At 34.9% G+C, this 22,664-nt stretch overlaps 1 protein-coding gene across 1 annotated transcript in view; it reads left to right on the top strand.

Annotated features, from left to right (window-relative positions):
• The window catches only part of Sbf (SET domain binding factor), a 631,948-nt gene that overhangs the window by 16,322 nt on the left and 592,962 nt on the right, over positions 1-22,664 (top strand). The window contains 2 exon segments of the mRNA XM_090414822.1: positions 698-800; positions 12,660-12,776. Coding sequence (XP_090270948.1) covers positions 698-800; positions 12,660-12,776 — 220 coding nt within the window.

Raw genomic sequence — 22,664 nt, 5'->3', positions numbered from 1 at the left:
ATGAACAACATGGGTTTACTAAGGGAAGGTCATGTTTTAGCAACTTGCTCACATTCCATAACAATGTTACCATTGAACTAGACAAAGGGAATGGATACACCATGATACTTTTGGATTTTGCTAAGACTTTTGACTGAATACAGCATGGGAGACTGTTGCATAAATTGGAAAAAATGGGTTTGGGTTATACAATATTAGTATGAATAAGTGGATGGCTGACTAACAGATATCAAAAAGTGATATATGGGGGATCTGCAAGATTTAAGTGATGTACCACAAGGATCAGTGCTTGGTCCACTGATTTTCAATCTGTACATTAATGATATTGGGAAGGATTTGACAAGTGACATACAGCTATTTGCTGATGATGCAAAGATAGGTAGGGTAATCAGGAATGCTGCTGATATGCAGTACTTGCAGCATGGTTTGAATAGGCTGGAATTGTGGGCATGGGAAAATGGGTGTCAGTTCAATGTGAGTAAATGTAAAGTCATTCACTTGGGTATGTTTAGATATCCAATGTCGTATTGTGTTGGTGGGATTAGTACTTCTGGTGATCAGTTGTAGGCTTAACATTTTGATCAGTGAGAATTTATTTCATATAGCTGGAATGTCTGGATATCTAGATTTTAGATATAATGTAATTATATATTGTTATTTTTGTTCAACTTTTTGTTGAACCTGAACTTTTTTTCAGAATTGCTTGGGCATAATCTACACTGTGTATATAGATAACATGGCTATGCAGATAGAGACATTAATAGGAAACATATTGGGTTGTGTACAAGTACCTCCACCTGGTAAGTGTACTTTTTAAAACTCATTTTACATTGATATGTATAATCACAAGAAATATGCTGACATTTAGGTTGTCATTATTCTTTATAATTCCTGCATTTTTATTTTTAAAATGCTAAAAATTGATAATGTAAATGGTATGTTTATACAGAATGATATATATACCTTATATTTAAGTTGTATATTTGAAATTGAAGAAGGTTCAGAAAGATGGTTTGATATTAAATTATAATGCACTGCTGCACAGTATATACACTAGCATTTATAATCCGTGCAGAACTCCTTAAAAAGCAAAATGGTATTAAACTTGATGCTAATATAGGATGCCAATATTAAGCTCACTCTATTCTCAAATCTTAAATAAAGATTTGAGAGGTAGATAGGTAGAAATAAGAGTTAATCAGAGACTAGGGACCACAGATATCAGATATTTGAGGAAAATTAGGCAAGTGAAAAGATAAGACCAATGGTGCAACTAAATTAAAATATAAAGAACTTATTAAAAATAGATCTACACAGAAGAATCCAAAGTAAAAATAGGACGGATTTACTAAAATCACTGGCAAGAATAAATATAAATGATTTGGAAGAATGGATATATTAAATATTGCTACTTGGAATGCTAGGGTCTTAGCTAGAAAAGACATAGAACTCAACAGACAATTAAAACAGAAAAAGATAAATATAGCAGTAATAACTGAAATTAAGAAAAAATTAAAGGGAACTGTAGAAATGGAAGATTATATTAATGAGCAAAATAAAACAGCAAGCTGTGGGATAGCTACAATAATAGATCAAAACTGGAAGTCCAGAATTAGGAGCTATTCCTTTATTAATGAAAGCATAGTAACTTTAAGACTGAAATTTGAAAGAGGCTATCAGAGAATTGCAGGAATTTATACTCCAGAAGAAGGAAAAATTGAATTATTTTACAAGCAGTAAAAAAGCTGATGAGGCATCATAATAAAAATGATTATTTGATTATTGGAGGAAACTAATACCAATCTGTGAACCAAAGTATACCATATGGAGAACAACATTTGCATCAAAATAGCAATAAACTGAAAGATCACATCATCAAAATCTTATATGTACCTACTTTCATCTTTCATGGAGTGTACAGGATATGATAGTACTACGTGAAAAAAAGTTTACATCATTACCAACATGCTATGAACAGCTTTCCATAAAAATCTGTTATAAAAATATAGGCTAAATAGCCATAAAATTAATATTAATATGTTCTCTTTCTGAACTCTAATATTATCAGATCTTATATTTAATAGCAATAAACTGAGAGATCACATCATCAAATGCTTATATGTACCTACCCTCAAAGAGTGTACAGGATATTATGATAGTACTACACGAAAAGTTTACATCATTACCAACATGCTATCAACAATTTTCCCAATGAATTAATCTGCTCTCTCTCTCTCTCTCTTTCTCTCTCAGAACTCCAATATCATCAGATCTTCTCTAAAATCTGATGTTCTTCTAAGGCACTTTAAGCTACATCAAGTGACCTAGATCTTGGTCTTCCTCTGGGTCTTTTTCCTATTATCCTAGCAAAAAAAAAAAAAATTTTTTTTCCATTAACCTTACTGTTTAACTGACCATTCCACCTAAGATTAGCTCTGTTTGCATAGTCCTGAATGGTAACAATGTCAAGTTCATTTTTAATATGCTTCTGCCATTGATACTATTTGTTCACTCTCCTAATTTTTCCTCAGAACTCTTATATCTGTGGTTTCCAGCCATTGATCAGGTTTTTTTTTTTTTTTTATTTCAAACCCAGTTCTCAGATTCATAAGTTAAAATTGGTTTGAACACTACTGTCTTGTATACAGCTTGTTTCATGTTTTGACTAATTTCTCTCTTTTTCTATATAAATTTATTTAGATGACTCCCTACAATACCATCTTTGCTAATTCTGTTGTCTGTTTCCATATGTAGTTTATTTGGCTTGAGCTCAACTTATTCTTCTCCAAGTTTCTCTTCCACAATTTTTCTTACTAGCCTCTTCACAAGAGGCTGGTAAGAAAAATTGTGGAAGTATGCTTTTATAGAATTACCTGGTTCACTCAGTAAGCAATGTATTCTCACATTTTGTTTTATTTCCTTTTTTATAGATTTTTATAAGTCTTGTTCTCCAATTCTACATTATGATGTTTGCCCACATAACTCTGCTTGATATTACATGCCATTCAAGAAGCTTATTCTTGTGTTTAATGTTGAATACTATAGTTATTCTTTGCTTTCTCTAATCACTATTGCCTGAATATAGCATCTTGTAATGGTTATTTAGAAGAAACTCGCCTGTTTTTATTTTTTTATTTTGGTAATACCAATTATTTCAACCTCTTTCTTCTCTTGTTCTTCTGCCAGAAGAACAAAAGAACTAATAATTGGTGCCTCTTATGTCAGTGGTCAATCTTGATTGATTTGAAGTTAGTTCCAGTAGCTAACTTTTCACTGTTTTTCCTTGTTTCCTGATGAAAACACTGTGAGTTGTTTAACCAGGCAGTGCCCTAGTTGGCATGAAATTCCATCATTTTGTATCATGATTTTGCAGAGAGTCAAGGAAATTGTATGATGGGGAGACTGGTGAGAATCTGTGTGTAAGATTGACTAAGTTATGCAACTATATTAATGATACGTGTATGCTTAATAATGGATGTGATTGAAAATATCATTGCGTGTTTGTCCTATTTGGGCTTATTAAGTATATGTAAGGATGTCTGTATAAATGAATTATTAGATCTAAACAGGAATCTGAAAGTTGTCCAACTGGATAATGCAGACAAGATACAAAAAAGCATGGAAGTAACTTATCTCTGTACACAAATGCCAAAAGTATAAGAAACACAGGGGTTGTTTGTTGCTTTAGTGAATATGTTGTGTTGTAGCCTCATATTATTGGCATTAGTGACATTTGACTCTTAGAAGCAGATGTACTAACAGGGTGTAAACGGTACAGTATTTTTAGGAAGGATAGAGAAGATAGGAAAGCAGTAGAGAACGATGGGATGTCAGCACAGATGCTAAAAGAGTGTTCAGCTGAACTGGTTGTTCCTTTGACCTTGGATGATATTGGATGATTTAAGTCCATTTAGATTAGAATAAACAGGGTAGAAAGCTACTGATGCAATATGATTTTAGTTATATAGTAATAGTTTTCCATGTAGCAGTGAGTTTGAAGATGCGAGGTGGAGTAGAGGATTTCATTAAAAGATGTGACTATTCTGCTTCTGGTTGCTAACAGCGAGAATGCTATACTTACTTTGTAAATGGCTAAGTGTATGGATATTCCATTTAGAAAAGGTTACTAGCTGAACCTCAAAGCTGGAAATTATCACCAAATGAGAAGAATACTAGGTAAGTTTGATTCCATGGCATCATTGGTTGCTAGAAGGGAAGGATATGAGCAGTGCATAGGAAATATTTAAAAAATATGTCAATGATGCAATATAGGATTGTGTCCCTAGAGTTTGAAAAATAAACAGGGTGGAAGTGAAATGGATGTGCAGTCTTATTAAGAAAGAGATTCTTAAGGAAAAAAAAAGATTATATGGAAGGAATACTTCACAGGGATGATGTTAGTTTATGAAAATTATATGGAACAGGCCAGAAGAGTTATAATTATTGTTATAATTATTAAAGGAGTGAGTATGAAAAGAAACTGGCTCTGCAAAATAAAGACAATTCAAAATAATTCAGTTATTATGTTGCAAGTATAAGAAAGAATGAATGGGAAAGAATAATTCTCTTGAATTCAGATGGCAGATGCAGCAATGATTGTTCAACTAATGAGTGCTCATTTTGCCAAATGCCATCAATCTGGTGTATGCAACATAGGGATCAACGCTACCTCTACACTGGAGAAAGAACCTCAACTGTGTGAAGAGGAGGTACTAGAGTTGGTTCATGAACTGAATATGAATTCAGCAGTAGGGAATGATGGGATGTCAGAACAGATGTTAAAAGTGTTCAGCTGAACTGGCTGTTCCTTTGACCGTGCTATATATAATTTGAGTGTCAGCACAGGGAATATTCCATAGAACTGAAAAGAATGTTTGACAATCCCATTGTACAAGGGTGGTGCAAATACTTATGTGCCTAACTATTGACCTATCAGTATCTCTGGAGTCTTGGTGAAGATTTTGGAAAAATTGGTAAGCGATCGCATACAGAAATGGGTTAGCAGAGAATCCATATTTTGCATTGAATAGCATAACAGGTTTAGTAAGGGAAAGTCATGTTAGAGTAACTTGCTCATATTTTACAATAATGTTGTGGTTGACTTAGACATGGGAATATGATAACCTGGACTTTGCTAAAGCTTTTTGACATGATTCAGCATGGAGGATTTTTGCATAAGTTGGAGGATATGGGATTGGATTATAAATTATTAGTTTTGATAAGGAAATGGGTGATTGAAAGGTATATGGGGGGGGATACAAGCCTGAAAAATTTAAGGTGACTAGTGGTATTCCTCAGGCATCAGTCCTTGTTCCATTGTTATTCAGTCTTTACATTAATGACATTGGAAAGAATTTGACATATGACACAGTTATTTGCTGATAATGCATAGATAGAAAAGGGGATCAAGAATGTAACTGATGCAATCTTGCAGAATTATATGAATAAGCTGGAATTGTGGGCATGTGAAAATGGCTATCAGTTCAATGTTGGTAAATGTAAAGTTATGCACTTTGGTGTAAGAAAATATCAAGTAAGGTATTGTGTCTGCAGGATTTAAAGAAACTGACCATGCTAGTGATGTTGGAGTTTTAGTAGATAGGAAGTTGAAGTTCAGATGATATACAATTCTGAAAGAAATGCTGAAATGTAAGGATAGGGAAGTCATTTTGGCTCTTTACAAGGGTTTGATATAATCTAATTTGGATTATTGTGCTCAGGACTGGTCTCCTGGTTTACGAGGTGATGGAGAGATAAGGGATGCAAAGGAGAGTGTTAAAGATATCTGCATACTGTAGACTGAGAAAAGATTGAAAATTTGTGTATAACCCCCTCTTTCTCCTGTTTGCTAGCAGTTTTTTAGTAGGTAGAATTTTACTGAAAGGTCATTCAGTAGATAGAATTTTTCATTTTATGAAGGGTGGGGAGGGAACAAGATGACATCTGTGGAAGTTGAGAATAGATGCAGTCGAGAAAGGGGCGAGGACCAAATATTTCTCTCGTAGAATGGTACATGACTGAAATTGCTTATTTTTGGAGGTTGTGAATGCAGATGGCATGAATGAATGAATTCAAGAGATGTGGTGTAAGTGATTTGTAGCCTTCCTTGATGAGTTTCTTGTAATAATAATAATAATAATAATAATAATAGTATTCAAGTGGTTCATATGATTAATGCATGGTGAAATATAATATAATATAATATACCTATGCCTTTTAAGCAATTTTTGAAATTCTCTTAATTGTTGGTTACTTATATACAGGTCTTGACAAATATGCTTGCCCACTTGCCTATGGTGAGTGGCTGCATACTGGAGATAATGGAATTTTTTTATTAAACATGTAACTTTCTCAACAAGATGTTTTTTAACTACAAAAACACAGAATAATATGCATAATACAAAGGGCTATTCTAGTAACAAATATTAATGTAACAAATTAAGTTTTCTAAAAGATCATTTGGTTTTATAGTTCTTTTTGTTTTCATTATTCATCGATTTCTTCTTTTTGGAATAGTTTTTATGCAAAGGAAATGTTATTGAAACAAAGAGACAGTACCACTAAATCACTTTATGGAACTCCTACTGACTTATTGCAACATGTCTTAAAAAAATGGGGAAGGGACTTGGATGAGTACATTTTTTTCATGGCAAGTAGAATTTTGGATAAATTGATAAGGCTTACTTATATATCCTGAAAGCTACAAATTCTGTGGCTTCTTTAGAACGCACATGTAGTAATTTGTCGTGTCTCACCATATGAGCAAGTGCGCAATGATACAATTTGTATGGTGTGTTAATTCAAACAAACCATGAGGTGTACCAGGTAACTGGCAGCTCCTATGCCTAATCTGTTTAAGTTGCTAAAGAAGGAAAGAGGACTTCCATTGCGTAAAGGAGACTCCAGTGTGGAGATACCAAATTGCAGACCATTTAGTATCTCAGGAGTGGTGGTTAAAATGGCCATTCAGAGAAGTTGGTAAAAAGGCAGAATTCAGGAAGGGGTATGGGGGGGGAATCATGGGTTTATGAAATTTCCTCACTTTTTATATAAAGTGACAGTTTAATTGAATCAAGAAAATGGCTCCATAGCGATACTGCTGGGCTTTGCAAAGGATACCGCAGGATATCACATGGTACTCTTTTACATAAATTGGAGCAAATGGGATTGTATGTGAAGCTGGTGATATAGAGAAGAGTGTGGTTGATGGACAGACAACAAGCGTAGTATATGGAGAAGTGCATTGAGGAGAAGATGGGTGACTAGTTGTTTACTGCAAGACTCTTATGCTTGAGCCCCTACTATTTAATTTGTACATCAATGATTTAAGGAAAATATCCAATTGTTTGCTGACAGCACAAAACTGGGAAGAATGGAGTCAATAAAGATGATACAGAAATACTGCAGGATGGCTTAAATAGGCTGGCAGTGTAAAATTCAATGTAGCTTAAAAATACCAAAGCGTTTTACATCGATTTTACAGAGGTCAAGTTTCATGAGAACTGTAAATAACCTTGTTTGTTTCTATGTATATTTTGCTAAATATTAATGTAGTAACTCTATGGGAAGTGACTGTATTTACTGTTTTAACGACAAAAACAAGGCAATGCTTTGCCATTGGAACCTTGTGTAACAGCTATGTATAAAGAGCACAAGAAAATTGTTTTCGATAAAGTGTGTGTAAGAGGTGGTTGCTGGCTCCGAGCATAAACATCTTCGGAGTTTGTATCAAAGAGGTGCGCTAGTTTTAGAGAAATTTCCGCTGCTCGACAAGACAAGGAAAATATTAAAGAGGTCCACTAGGTTTAGAGAAGTTTCTGCTGCCCGGCAAAATACGATCAAAAGATTGCATGGAGGAGAACAAAGAGTGGGTCGAACTTAAAAGAAGATGAAAGAGTCATGCTGAATTCTTTGGGGTTTACTACCCTTAGTGCAAGGTCCTGAGATCGCAAAATAAAAGGGGACTGAGCCGAGCATAAGGGGCTTCCAGTCGTCAGCAGAGAGTTAACAGAAGTCGGCAGAGAGGAGAGGCAGTTGGAACCAGAGCAGTGGCAGCAGAGAACGAGGAGAGGCAAGGCCCCAGTTACTAAGCAGGAGAGTCTAGGTCCAGTTGCCAACAGAGGAGAGCCGAGATCCAGTTGCCGAGAGAACAAGGCGAAGCGCTGTTACTGAAGAGAGCCAGAGCCTGTCAGCGGCAGTTACAATCATTGGCGGTCGGCAGTTAGAGGCACAATCATCGGCAATTAGAAGCAGAGAAGTCGGCAGTTAGAAGCAGAAGTTCTCGAAGTAGGATCCAGAGGAGAAATTGTCCGTATGCTGAAACCTCTTGTATATGCTATTCGAGTACCGCAGATTGCAGTCCAAAAGCCCGCCAATATCCCGATGTGATACCGCTGAAGCAAGACACTCCTGAAGGAAGCTTAAGATCTGAGATGAAAGAAATGCCATAAAGACTTTTGTGCAAGACTCTTGACTGAATGTGCGATACAGAGCCTCTGTAATTCCATCCTTTTGTACATTTCCTCTTATAATCTAGGAGATATGTTATAGATGGACTGTTAAGAATTAATTTAATAATAATAATAAGTCTATAAGAGAGTTAATTGGCATGTTAGAAGTTGATATCAAATTTGTAAAAATTACTTAACAGAGAGCTAGCTAACCTCTTTGGAGTAAACTAGAAGTTTAATAAGTTGAATTTGTAAGTAGAGAGTAAATAAGTTTTCGAGTTAAAGAGATTATTTACTGTTCAAGTAAAAGGGTTTTCTAATTTTATGCTACAGATTTGTTTTTTTGATGGGTAGAGAAAGCAATCTCCCTGTCGTTTGATTCATGTATATTTTACATTAATGTAAATAAATGTGTTTTAATTATTTGTTAGAAGAGTGCTGCCTGATTCTTTATTTTACAATGCACTGTTTCTAAAAATAATCGGACTTGTGAGCGGGAAACAACTAAGGCATTAAAAGTGCAGTTTAATTACTTAAGAACAACGACTGTTTATGTAAACTTTGTTGAAGGAATTTATGCTAGTAGGAGAGAGATCTACCAGATGTTTTATTGAGTCTTATGACAAATATTGATATATGGATGGCGCAGTCTAACAAATAAATTTTCCAGTGTTCATAGGCATACGACTAGTAAATACGGAAGGTGGATAAACATAATATGTAGTAGAGTAAGTGAGAAAGGTTAAGAGAGGAAAAGCGTGTACTGCTAATTAGTAATAAAAAATAGAAAAGAAGGTATTACAATAATGCAGCAGACAGCTTCTGTTTACAGCAGTATGGGTAAAGGATAATGGCTGCCACATTCACAAATCTTGGACTTTAAAGCTCACAGGCATATTGCTAAGATGGCCATTCAGATCCACGGCAGATCTCTTAGCCTACATCACCTACCACTGGATATGTAGCATGGAAAGGTGTAGAGAAATGTACATTTGTCACCCTTGACACTCCATGGCTTTTGATCATGTTTGGCATGCAGGCCTGCCTTGCAAACTGCCTTCCTTCAGTCTACCTGCCATCCTCTGTAACTGAATAGTTAGCTTTCTCTCTGGTTGTTCACTGCATGTTGTAGTGAATGGGCCCAATTTGTGTTCTAATTTTCCAAGCTTCAGTAAGTACCAAGGAGTCTATCCAATTTCTGCATTTATCTGACTTGATAACAATATTTAAATTTTCAGAGACTTGTGGGTTATTAACCCACACAGTTCTTATTCTGGTGGTAGGGCTGCTATCTTGGCATCCAGACATACATTTTATACACAAGCATTTACTCTCGTGCTGATGTTTCGGTTGTACTGCCTATACCCAGTCACCATAGCCTCACTTGTGATAACAAGTTCTACCATGAGAAGGCAACGGTGCTATTTGAGTGGGAGAAGCCATATGTTATATATCATGGTCAAGGACTTCATAATAATAAACATACACCATCCCTTAGAACTCTTATGTTTCACTTAAGCATAAATGCTTGTAGTGCCTTTGTTTCGAAGACCATCCTGTCATCTTTTACATTCTTCCTCTATTTCTCTTTCTCCTTTGGTATCCAGTTCTTTACTTTCTTTTCCCATCTGTTTATCCTGCATTCTTTCTATATGATTTTTCCATTCTTCATTCTATTTTTGAATCTATTCATTTATTGGTTTATTTTATAGTTTTCTCTGATTTGTGATTTCTTGATAATAGATAAGTCATCATCATCATCTATTCATGTATGAATAGGGAAATATATATAAAAATATTCATAACAAAAATTCATGGAGATGAAGTCTACCGGATGAAAGTGAGCCAAGTTGCTCTGTTTTGTGCCAAGTGGTAAATGTCAGATGTTTCATGAGCCTCATTTTTCAAAAAGAAGTTTGCTTATGTATTGCCAAAACTGTTTTCTTGGTCTTCCTCTGTGTCCATTAGTTGGCCTATAGAGAGCAAGAGCACTTTATAGATGAATGTCTAAGTTGGTGTCCCAACCATCTCGGTTGACTTTTTTTTTTAATTGTTTCTATTAGGGATCTTTGCTGGCTTTCTTCAAGAATGACAGTATTAGGAATGAGATCTTGCTGTGTACATCCTAGTATTATTTGAAGCTGTTGTTCCAAAGCTATTATGATATTAATTTCTCGTTGATATTCTGTGTTTTGGCACCATATGTAAATATGGCTTGACTGGTGGTTTTGTGCAGACAAATTTTGATATTTGTGGTGATGATGAGATTGGATTTCCAGATATTAGTTAGACTTTTATGGAATTGAATGTTCTTTTCACTGTTTGTTAGAGTAGGAACCAAGGTAACAAAAATCATTTACTTGAAGAATGTAGTCATTGAGCCTATTTCCTTCTAGAGTGTTCTTTAGGACTATTTTTATTGCTGTTCACTGTCAATTCAATCAGTGCTACATTTTTACATAAATTATCTAAGTGGTTTTGGGCAGTCTGAATGCAACATCATCTGCAAAACAGACTACTTATGTGAGTTTGTCCTGCTGAATCTTCGAGAGTTAGTCCATACCCATTTCCTTGAATACCCATACCCATTTCATTTCATAACCTCTCCATTGAAATAATAGAAAGATGTGGTGGTGGTGGTGGTGAGTCTCCATGAAGAATTCTAGTAGAAATAGGAAAGCACTCAGTCATCTCTCCATTAACCATTATTCTTGCATTATAATTCTGGTAAAGTTCTGCTGTTGCTTTGATTATTTTCAAAGGTATGTCATAATAACTGAGAATTTTGAACATTCTTGATTATCGATTGAACGAAAGCTTTTGAGAAATCTATGAAGTTAAGATTAAGGGAAGGTTTTTATTGCTTTCATCCTGTTTCAACCTTCTTAGCAGTGAATGTGTTCAACAATGCTTCTGTTTTTTGAGAAATCTGCCTTGATTTTTGAGTAGAAGAGGTGTTACATATGGTTCAGTTCAGTTTAGAAGTATCCTGTTATAGATTTTCAGTGTGGTAGGAAGTAGTACGATTTCTTTGTTATTTTATGGATTGTTCGGATTGCTTTTTTGGGTATTGGTGTTATTAGGCTTTCTCTCCATTGTAATGGAATGTTGGACATAGCTAGAGCTGTATTACAGATCTTTAACAGTTGTTTCCAAAGCCGATTTTCTCCATGTGTAATAGCCTATACCATAGATGGCGAACCTATGGTACATCCAAGAATTTTGCTGGCACGTCAACGATTTACAGGTGATATCCTTTTATATGTTTATAAATTAAACTTTTTTTTAATATTATTACAATACGTACAAGTTAAATTTTGTTTTACACAAGAGAGCAGCTATGAAGACATGCATATGATTGGTGTGGTATTAACAAAAGATCACTCAACCCAAAGACAAAGGCAACCAACAAGTGTTGAGTTGAAATGCTAATTCTCTTCAACAGAATTCCATAACATGTGAAACTGTCATAACAGCATTCACTATTATTTTTAATAATAATAATAATAGTATTATATTCAATATTAATTCTTCATATTTATTTATATATATATATATTTTTTGAGATTTTGTTTGCACATATTATTTGCACACATCTCCCAGATGAGTCTTTGACTCCATGAGGTCTTGGGGTGGTGGTAATAATAATAATATTAGAATGCAGATGCCCACAAATTATCATTGGGCCTTAATTTTCAGTTCCATTTTATCTTTAAAAGAAATTTATAGATAAAATTGTAGTTGACTCTCAGAAAATTAATAGGGGCCATAAGAATAATGGTCTCTATTATTTTATTATAATAGGAACCACTTGTTATGTAGTAGATAGTTTGCTATGGTGAATTTCTTTAAGAATAACATTGTGCTCATGAGGCTTTGGTTGGAACTTTTTTAATAACGAGTGGCTTTGTTATTATGGTATTTGCAATTATGAGAACTCATCTATATACCATTTCTATATTGCGGTAGAAATTGATCTAGGAGAGAGAGAAATAAATATTACTACTTAACTGTTTTTTTTTTTGTTTTTTTTTTACCTAAATGAAATATATTGTTTTTTTTTTTTTTATGGAAAAAAAATTGTAAAAATTAAAGTTTTGGTTAACTTTAGTTTTTAAATAAGCATACATGTGATGATAATTTGTAAATAACTGTATGGCTCTTTTAAGTTATTTCTTAACATTCTAATTTTTCTGCATTTGTATAAAGGAGGTCCACAAGTCCGATTTTCTATTGGAGCTGGAGATAGGCAGGCACTCCAACCTCCTCTTAGCCCAACTCTTCCAGTCACAAATACAACAGTACATCAGTTGTTCGAGGAATTAGGTAAAGTATGAAACAAGTTTTAAAAGGTTACATAATTTTATTTTTTATAAAATGAAGTAAATTATATTTACTTAATTAAAATAATGTTAGATTGTGATATTTTATTCATTTCATTGTGAATTCAGAGAATATTGAACTGTGCATATAATTAATTTTTTTAAATTATTATTATTATGAACTCTTAATAAAGTTGTGACTAACAGGAGGGAGTCATGTGTCTTACCTATGGTCTCATTATCATCGTCAAGTTTAATATTTTTGCACTTAGCATTCCTGCTATCAGACAGACAGATACTTTTTCAAATTCACAGTGATAGTTATTTTTTGCTGGTTACTTTCACCAGAAATTGTTTATATGAGTTAATAATAAATTAAGTTTTACTCATCTGTGTAGATAAGATACTTGAAAAAAGTGCTCATCTGCTCACTTGTAATGAATAAGAATTTTTAATTGAGCAAAATATTCAGGAGAGGAGGTTTCAGTTTAACCATCAGTTTTATTTATGTAATGCCGATTCTGTTTCCTGCTTTACTTCATAAACAGTTTTTACTTATCACATCTGTGGGATGCATTGAACATTACAAACACCTCATTTGCCAATTATCAGTGAATTTTTTTATAATGGAATACTGATAAGATGATAGAATATGTACACATCACTTTATCATTGGCAAATACGTAGTGTAAAATGACAACTTAAAATAAATACACTGTCGATTAAATTTGCTTATTTTGTACACAAGGAGGTAATACACAGAATTTGAATCATTAATACTGATAATTAATACTCGGAAAAAATATTAGTCTATTTTTTATTTTCCTAATATAATTTCTTCATATTCATTCTTAAATTATACCAAATATTTTTCAATTCTTTTCTGAGATGCCATCGTGTCATATGATATCATTGGCTATGTCCGCTGGCAATCTTTGAGTCAATCAGAATTAATTAAATCCAATAATGTAGTTAATATGTGTAGACACAGAGAGAAGACACAAGAAATAAGAAAAGCCTCATTGACTATGTCATTATTAATAGTGATATTATCATGCTGGTTAGGATACAAGAGTTGTACAGAGTATTTGAAATTGAAAGTGACCAGTACTTAATGGTAAGCAGGATAAAAATGGATACCACATTGAAAAGAACAGTATATGAGAAAGTTTTAAAAAGAATTAAAGTTGAGCAGCTTTTACAGGTAAATTGTAGACTTGATTATATAAACATTATTGAGGAAAAAGTGAAACAAATTGAAAACAAGAACCAAACCTTGGAGTCTCGTTGGCAAACTCTAAAGAAGACATTGAGTTATTCAGCTAGGGAAGTATGTGGTGAAGTTGTCTGCATGGATAGAAAAATAGAACACCATAATGGACACGAGAAGTTAAAGAAGCAGTCCTGGAAAAGAAGAAAGCATACCAAAAGTTCCTAACAAATAAGTCTGCAAATACCCTAGAAGGATACAGAGAAAAATATAAGAGCACTAAGCTATGTGTAAAAATAGCTAAACAAAAATCATGGGTAGATTGGTAAGAGTGTGGAAAATAAATATCAGGAAGGTGGTGGTCTTTATCTAATCTGCAGATTATTTATCTTATCTAATCTTTTTCTAATCTTTATCTAATCTGCAGATTAGACTGTAGACATCTAATCTGCATCTAATTACTGCAGATTAGATGTCTGCAGTAATTAGATTACTACAGACATCTAATATATCCTTATCCTGAAGATAAGGATATATTAGATGTCTGCAGTAATTATTTTGAAAGTCTGTTAGATGAAACAAGCAATGACAGAAGAACCGTACTAGAAAATTTTCAAGAGGAATGCAAAGAGGAGTACATATCAATACTTGAGTAGAAAAAGCTGTCAGAAATGAGAATTGTGGAAAGGTAGCTAGAGTAGATGATATTCGACTAGAAATGCTTACGTGTGGAGGTATAAAAGCTGTCCTTTTGAATTATGCAGTGGCTACACTGCATAATTCAAAAGGACAGCTCAGAAGGTCAAGTTCCTCATGATTGGAGTATAGCTCTCATAGTACCCATCTATAAAAATGGGAATAAAGCTGAACATGAGAATTACAGAGGAATTTCTCTACTAAGTGTTCTAGGTAAGATTTATGTAAGCATACTTGAAAAGAGATTGAGAAAGATTGTGGAAGAGAAACTTTGAGAAGAACAAGCTGGGTTCAGGCAAAATAGAGGTGGTCAAGATCAGATTTTTATTTTAAGACATATAGTTAAGAAATCGTGGGAATGTAACAAGGATCTTTACTTAAGTTTTGTAGATCTGGAAAAGGCATATGACAAAGAGAAAAATTCTTCAAAATACTTCAGTTATATGGGGTGAATGGAACATTATACAGAATGATATATAGTCTATGTTTAAGTTGTAAGTCAGTAGTTTGAATTGAAGTGAATACAGGAAGATGGTTTGATTAAAAGTCAGGTTTAAGCCAAGGATGCACATTATCTCCACTTTTATTCATCATCTACATGGATCACATTATGAAAGAAAGTGGCATTAGATCTGATATTAGAATTGGAAATATCAAACTTAGCTATTTGCTTTACATCGATGTTGTACTCCTAAACACATCTAGTGCAAGTCTCTAGGATTCTCTAAGTAAATTGAATAATAGCTGTAACAAATTTGGCATGAAAATCAGCAATAAAAAGACCAAAACAAATAGAAGTATAGAAAACTTCAGCTGCATTCTGAATGGAGATCCTATAGAACAAATAAACTATTACAGCTATTTAGGCAGTGTTTAGTGAAGATGGCATGTTAAATCTGAAAATAAACAACAGAATAAGCAAAGCTGGTATGGTGGGTGGCCAGCTGAATAAATTTATATAGAATAATATAGAAATTAGCCAAAACATCAAACAAGGAGTATACAGGACAGTGTTCAAACCAGTTTTAAGTTATGGATCTGAGAGTTGGGTTAGAAATAAAACTTGATCAAAGACTAGAGAGCACAGATATGAGCAGTCTAAGGAAAATTAATGGCTTGAACTGATGGCATCAATGGCAGAATATTAAAAATGAAGATATTAGAAAGGAACTTGACGTTATTAGAATTCAAGAATGTGCCAGAAGAGCTAATCTAAGGTATACTACCTTTTAAATACAATTTAAATAGAATGGGCAAACAGGTGTTAGATGGCAGGATAGAGACCCAGTGGAAGACTAAAGTCTAAGTGGATTGATTGATTCAGTCAGAAGTGCCTTAGAAGCACGAAATGTTGTTAGAAATGACAATATTGGAGTCCTTACAAGTAATAGACTGATTTGAAGGAAAATTGTTGATAGGTGATTAATAATAATGTAAACTTAATCATGTAGTGCTGTCATAGTAATTAACCTGAACACCCCTTGGGGGTACATATCAGAAAATTAATGATGATGATGATATGTGTAGACCTAAGGGTGTTATTTTATTGAGAATGTTTATGATTTTAAATGTTTATACCTTCAGCATGTGTTTATAATGCCAAGAAGAAATTGTCTGAATTTTTTTTTTTTTAAATTCAAGACTTGCTAATTCTTAGAACTGAAATTGTGTATGTAAACGATCATGTATCAGTAATAAATAATAATCAGTGGCCATTCATAAGATATGAGTTTTTCCTTTCATGTGTCAGACCGAAAAAACAGTAATAAATAAGTAGGTAACTTATTTGATTAATGACTGGTAATTGCACAGGATAAAAATTACACATAGCAGTAACAAGAGCATATAAAGTAATTAGGGTCTTGATTGAACATGTAACTATGACATACAGGGCCAATGAAAGGCATTCTTGCCCAGATTGGGGGGAATTTAAAAAAAAAATAAATAAATTGCTCTCCACCCTCAGAAAGGGCAGACTGGCTAAAAAATTATGACCATCTGAGGAGAATACTAAGTTTGATCCCATGCTAAGATTTACTAGATGTGATGGATATCGGTACAGTGCATAGGAAATATTTTAAAATATACATCAATGATGCATTTCTTTAATTCACTCAAAAAACACAAGGAATTACTAATAATATTTATTTTAAGCCATACATTTCAGCCTGAATTTTAGAGGCCATCATCAGTGGCAATGAAGTTAGTTAATTACAAAAGTAGATCGTGAACAGTGGATTGATTTGAAACAGTAAGACCTCTGTGATGTTATACATAAAACGACATCATGGTATAACTGCATAAACATAGTATCATTATTAATTATTCATTAATTATACTAAAAAAAAACAAGCTCTAGTGATGTGTGATTAGAATAAGACTTTCCCATATCTTAGGTAATGAGAGGCAGTTGTTCTGATTTAAGTTCGAACAGTGAAGTAAGGCCTCAGCTGTTTCTTTAAACAAACGTTCAAATGTATAGCAACACAGATGAAGTAAGTATATTTGAGACTATAGGATATTGCTGTCTGTATCTATTCCGTGCTGTGCCAAGCCAGATTTCTCAGATTTCCTGTTACTAATGTAAGATTGGTGTTCTTGTATTCCCTTTTCTACTGAGCGCCCAGTTTGTCCGAAATAAGAATGATGACAATCATGAGAAACTTAGTAGACACCAGGAAGAGCCAGAGGAGAGCTTTTTTTTCTTTGGAAGATGGAAACGATGATGATAATTTGTTGATAGGAAGAAAAATTGGCACTAAATTGTATTTCTTAAGAATTCTAGAAATTGGTTCTGAGATGCCAGAAATGTATGGGATTGGGACTTAACGTACTTGTTTACTTGTTATATGAGGTAGGATTATAGGAATTAAAAAGATGTTGTGTGGTCCTTTGTGAGAAGCCATTGAGTTTCATATATTGTCTGATGTTTAAGAGTTCTTGCTGTAATTGTTGAAGCATAGAACATTTAGTGTGAGCACATCACATTAAAGTTTTGATGATTCTGGTTTTCTCTGGGGAATGGTGAGCGGATTGTTGGTGAATGTAGTATCCAGTGAAAGTAGGCTTTTGATAAATGGAAGTAATTAGTATACCTGATGATAAGCCGAGGAGTAGAATGTGTAAGAAGGATAATTGTTGTCCTTTTCTATTTCCATAGTCAGTTTAATTTGTGGATATAGATTTTTTTATATTAGATAAAAAAAGATAAAAAGTAGGTAATGGTTCTTCATTATGGGACTAATCACAAAATGTCTATATAATAAACCCAAAATGAAAGCTGGGGTTGTGTGGATGAGAATGGAATGTCTTTTAAATGTTCTAAATAAATTTTGCAAGAGCAGGCTTCCTGTGGCAGTTCCTTCAACTTAACTGTAAAACTTATTTTGACAAATAAAATATCCTTTTTTAGATATTCTAAAAAATAAAAAATAAAGTGCATGCTTTGCTAAAAGCTATCAACTTAGTATATATAACATTGAACTTAGTGCTACCTCTACACTGGAGAAAGAAACACAGGTGACAATTGTTGCATTAACTGAATATGAATTCAGCAGTAGGGATGATGGGATATCAGCACGGATGCTAAGAAAATTTTCAGTTGAACTGGCTGTTTCTTTGATCTGGCTATATAACTTGAGTCCCAGTATAAAGAATATTCTACAGAATTGGAAGAGTGTATGACAGTCTCATTGCATAAGGATGGTGCAAAGATTAATGTGTCTAACTATTATCTATCAGTACCTCTAGAGTGTTTCTGAAGATTTTGGAAAAGTTGGTAAGATATTGTGTACAGAAACAGGTTGGCAGAAAATTACTTTACAATGAACAGCATGACTTCAGTAAGTCAAAGCCATGCCCCACAAACCCTTGCATATCCACTACACCAACATCCGTGGTCTCAACTCCAACCTTAATAGCATTCACTGTCATCTATAGTCAACCAAACCCCACCTACTCTTCTTAACAGAAACTCAAATTTCATCTTCCCCCAGCACCATCCATCTCAACCATCCAAACTATTCACTATTTAACTCCTTTTCACCCAAGGGTGGTGTGCATGCATATATCCGCTCTGATATACCTTACCAGAGAGCACTTAACTTAGAATCGCTCTTCTTTGGGTAAAAATATCCTTACCCCACTCAGTAAAATTCATCTGCTGTCTCTGTCACTCTCCCAATACCATCAACCACTCCGAACTCTTTAATTTCCTCTCCTCAGAAGTTGATTTCCTCCAGTCCCACTATCCTAATAGTGAAATCATCCTCCTAGGTGATTTTAATGTCCATAACACTAACTGGCTTTCCTCTTCCAGTTGTACAGATCCTGCAGGCAGAAACGCTGAAATATATACCATCTCCAACGACCTTACACAAATAGTTCACAAGCCGACTAGAATACCAGATAACCCAAATCACTTCCCAAATACCATAGATCTCTTCCTTACCAATGATCCTTCCAAATATACAGTGAATGTTGTGAGGCCCCCCCCCCCGGGTAATTCTGACCACAACCTAGTGCTCATCTCCTGCCCCATGCAACAACGCTTACACAGTCATGCCTGCACAAGAGTAGTCTGGCATTATAATAGTGCCAAATGGGACAGCCTCCAAGACTACTATGCTTCATTCCCATTGTTAGACTATTGTTTGCAGTCTCCCAATCCAAACATATGCACCGAACACATCAAAGTAATCCTCACTGGCATGATAACATACATTCCCCACACCACTCTGAACTGCTGTCCCCCTATCCAAACCCTGGTTTTTCAAAAGATGTGCTAAGGCTGTACTAATGAAAAACCAGGCATACCACAACTGGCTCAAATTAAGAACTCCATCCTCCTTCAGTGCCTATACTGAAGTCCTAAACAGATGCAAAAAAATTATCAATGATTCCAAAACAGAATTTGAACGGGCAAAAAAAGCAGGAAACTTGCAGCCTAGTGGCAGCCATGCCTTCTGGTCTCTTGCCAGAGCAATTGGTCGCAACTTTTGCCCTACACTACTCCCACCCCTATCATACCCAGATAGCTCAATTACAACATCACCCACAGAAAAGGCTCATCTCCTGGCTTCACACTTTGCCTGCAATGCACGCATAACCGGCAATGGCAAATGCCCCCAGTCATTCCAACTGCCCAACATACAATGCCCCCTGTATCCTTTTGCCAGAAAGAGATCATAAACCTGTTGTTAAAATTAGACAGAAAAAAAAAAGCCTCTGGCCCTGATGGCATTCCTCCAATTGTCCTGAATGTCTGTGCAGCAGAACTGACTCCTATCCTATGCCGTCTGTACACATTATCTTACTCCACTGGTATATATCCCAAAGCCTGGGATATATAATATATAAATTGGCCTATATTCAACCCATTCCCAAAAAATGGAGACAAATCACTGCTATCTAACTACCGCCCTATCTCACTCACTCACCTCAATCCTATCTAAAGTGATGGAGAAAACCATCAATTCTCAACTACTACTCTACTTTGAAGGTACTCTGCTTTTAAGCGACCACAAGTACGGATTCCGCTGATGCCGATCAACAGGTGACCTGCTCTCATATATCACCCATCTCTGGACATATACCATGGAAAAATTTGGCGAATCCCAAGTAGTTGTACTCGATATCTCTAAAGCCTTTGACCGGATCTGGCACAAAGGCTTATTAAGCAAACTTTCATCATTTGGACTGCTCAGGACTTCTGCAGATGGATTGCCAGCTTCCTGTCTGGATGCACACACACTATCTGTAATGGTAGATGGCTCCCTATCCTCCTACTATCCAACTAATGCTGGGGTCCCACAAGGTTCAGTTCTCTCAGTGACCCTCTTCCTTCTATACATCAATGACCTACTTCAGTTGACCTCCAACCCAATACACAGTTTTGCAGATGACAGCACATTGCACTCCTCCCTTTCATTTGATAAACCTTACTCTACACAACTCACTTCAACCCACAGAACATCAACCACAACTTCCCTTAATGCAGACTTCCAAAACATCCTCCGATGGGGCTCAGATAACCTCGTCAACTTCAATGCTAGTAAAACCCAGTTCTGTCTTATTTCCCACAAAAAATAACCATTTTCCTCCAGTATTATTTTTGATAACACTCAAATCCCCAGACAAGATGAAATTTCTCTTCTCAGAATTACCATGACATCAGGCCTCTCCTGGCATAAACACATCACAACCATTGCATCCTAGCTTCCAAAAAAACTAGGCTTCCTCTTTCGCTCAAGACGTTACTTCACTTCAAAACAGCTGTTAATCTTATACAAATCGCAAATCCACCCAGCTATTGAATACTGTTCTCACATTTGGAGTGGGGCTCCTAAAAGCTCCCTCAAAATGCATGACTAAATACAGAGGAGAACAATTAGACTGATAAATGATCCTTCTCTTACCCACTCACTTCCCCCACTTTCACATAGATGTTTAGTCTCTGCAATTTGTATATTCTACAAATATTTTCATGGAAAATGCTCATCTGAAACAACATCAATAATTCCCCCACTCTGTACTAAACTCATTGGAACATGTACAGCCACCTCCCAACATCCCTTCACAGTACACCATGAAACCCACAGAACAAGTTTCTTTTCCTTCTCCTTCATCCTTGCTACTGCTGTACTGTGGAACAGTCTTCCTCCTGAGGTATTTCCCAAGGAATACAATATACAGGCTTTCAAATCAAATGTTAACAAGTTCCTCCTTTCCCATTCCACTACCCATATACGGTACTAAAGTACGATAGGTTGACCAGCCAACCTCTCGTATATGGGCCAAACATTAAAAAAAAAAAGAAAGGAAAATCATGTTTGAGTAGCTTGTTAACATTTTCTAAAAATGTGGTTGTTGAGTCAGACAAGGGAAATGAATATATCCTGATACTTTTGGACTTTGCTCTAAAGCTTTTGATTGGATTCAGCATCAAGGCTATTACATAAGTTGGAAGATATTGGGCTGGAGATCCCTATATAGCCAGTAAGGAATTCAGAGAAGTGAAATGTTCAGTCATTGCCTTTGTGTGGTTTCCCCTGTTATTAGCTCTCTGCTATGCTAGCTAGGGCATTGCCTGGTTAAACAAGGCTCTGCTATTTTCATCAAGTAATGAGGGAAAAGAGTAAAAAAGTCAGATGCTGGAACAAACTCACCCTCAGTAGAACTGAAGATAGGCACCAACAGTGTGAAGAGGCATCACTGGAAAAGAAGTGGAACTCACAAAAGAATTAGAGAAGTATCATGTCAACATTATTGGCATTAACCAGTCATGTCGACTGATACTAAGAAGATTTAAACATTTGAGATACCATTAAATGGTAATTATATGATGGTATATTCAGGAAATAGCGATGATGGAAAGCAAAGAGTATTCGATAGCATTTATTTGTGCCTGTGATCCCATTGAGGATTTACTGAGGAGAAAGACATGAACATTTTGCACTCATTAAAGAGTGCTGATGACGTGAAGAAAAAGAAAAAACTGGTTTTAGTTGGAGAGCAGAACATCAGAGTAGGAAATGAATACTAGAAAAATTGAACTGGTTTTGGAAAATGTGGGAAAAGGGCAAAGTTAATAAAAACAGTAAGTACCTGCTAGATTTCTGTTCAGGATATGGACTAGTTATTTAAAAACCATGTTCCAACCATGGGGACGTGCTCAAGTTCATAAGGGTAGAACACATAAGAAATAACAGAAACCTTATTGACTATGTTATTATTCAAGTGATATCATGTGGTTCAGAACACAAAAGTATGCATAGGATTTGAAATAGAAAATAATCATCATATAGTTTTAAGTGAAATTAAACAGGCTAACATGTTAAAAAAGAAAGTATCTTGTAAGTTAAAAAAAAAAAAAAAAAGCTTTGAGCAGGTAAACTGTAGATTCAAATGAACCAGTACCATTCAAGAAAGAAATTAGAGTTTGAAAACAATAACCAAACTTCAGAGACTGGCAAGATCTGAAGTAAA

The sequence above is a fragment of the Typopeltis vanoorti genome, chromosome 25, assembly GCF_054136105.1.
Source record: "Typopeltis vanoorti isolate ZY-2024b chromosome 25, IOZ_Tvanoo_1.0, whole genome shotgun sequence".
Taxonomy (NCBI): domain Eukaryota; kingdom Metazoa; phylum Arthropoda; class Arachnida; order Uropygi; family Thelyphonidae; genus Typopeltis; species Typopeltis vanoorti.
The sequence above is the reverse complement of the archived record's forward strand: the minus strand, read 5'-3'. Positions and strand labels throughout refer to the sequence as shown.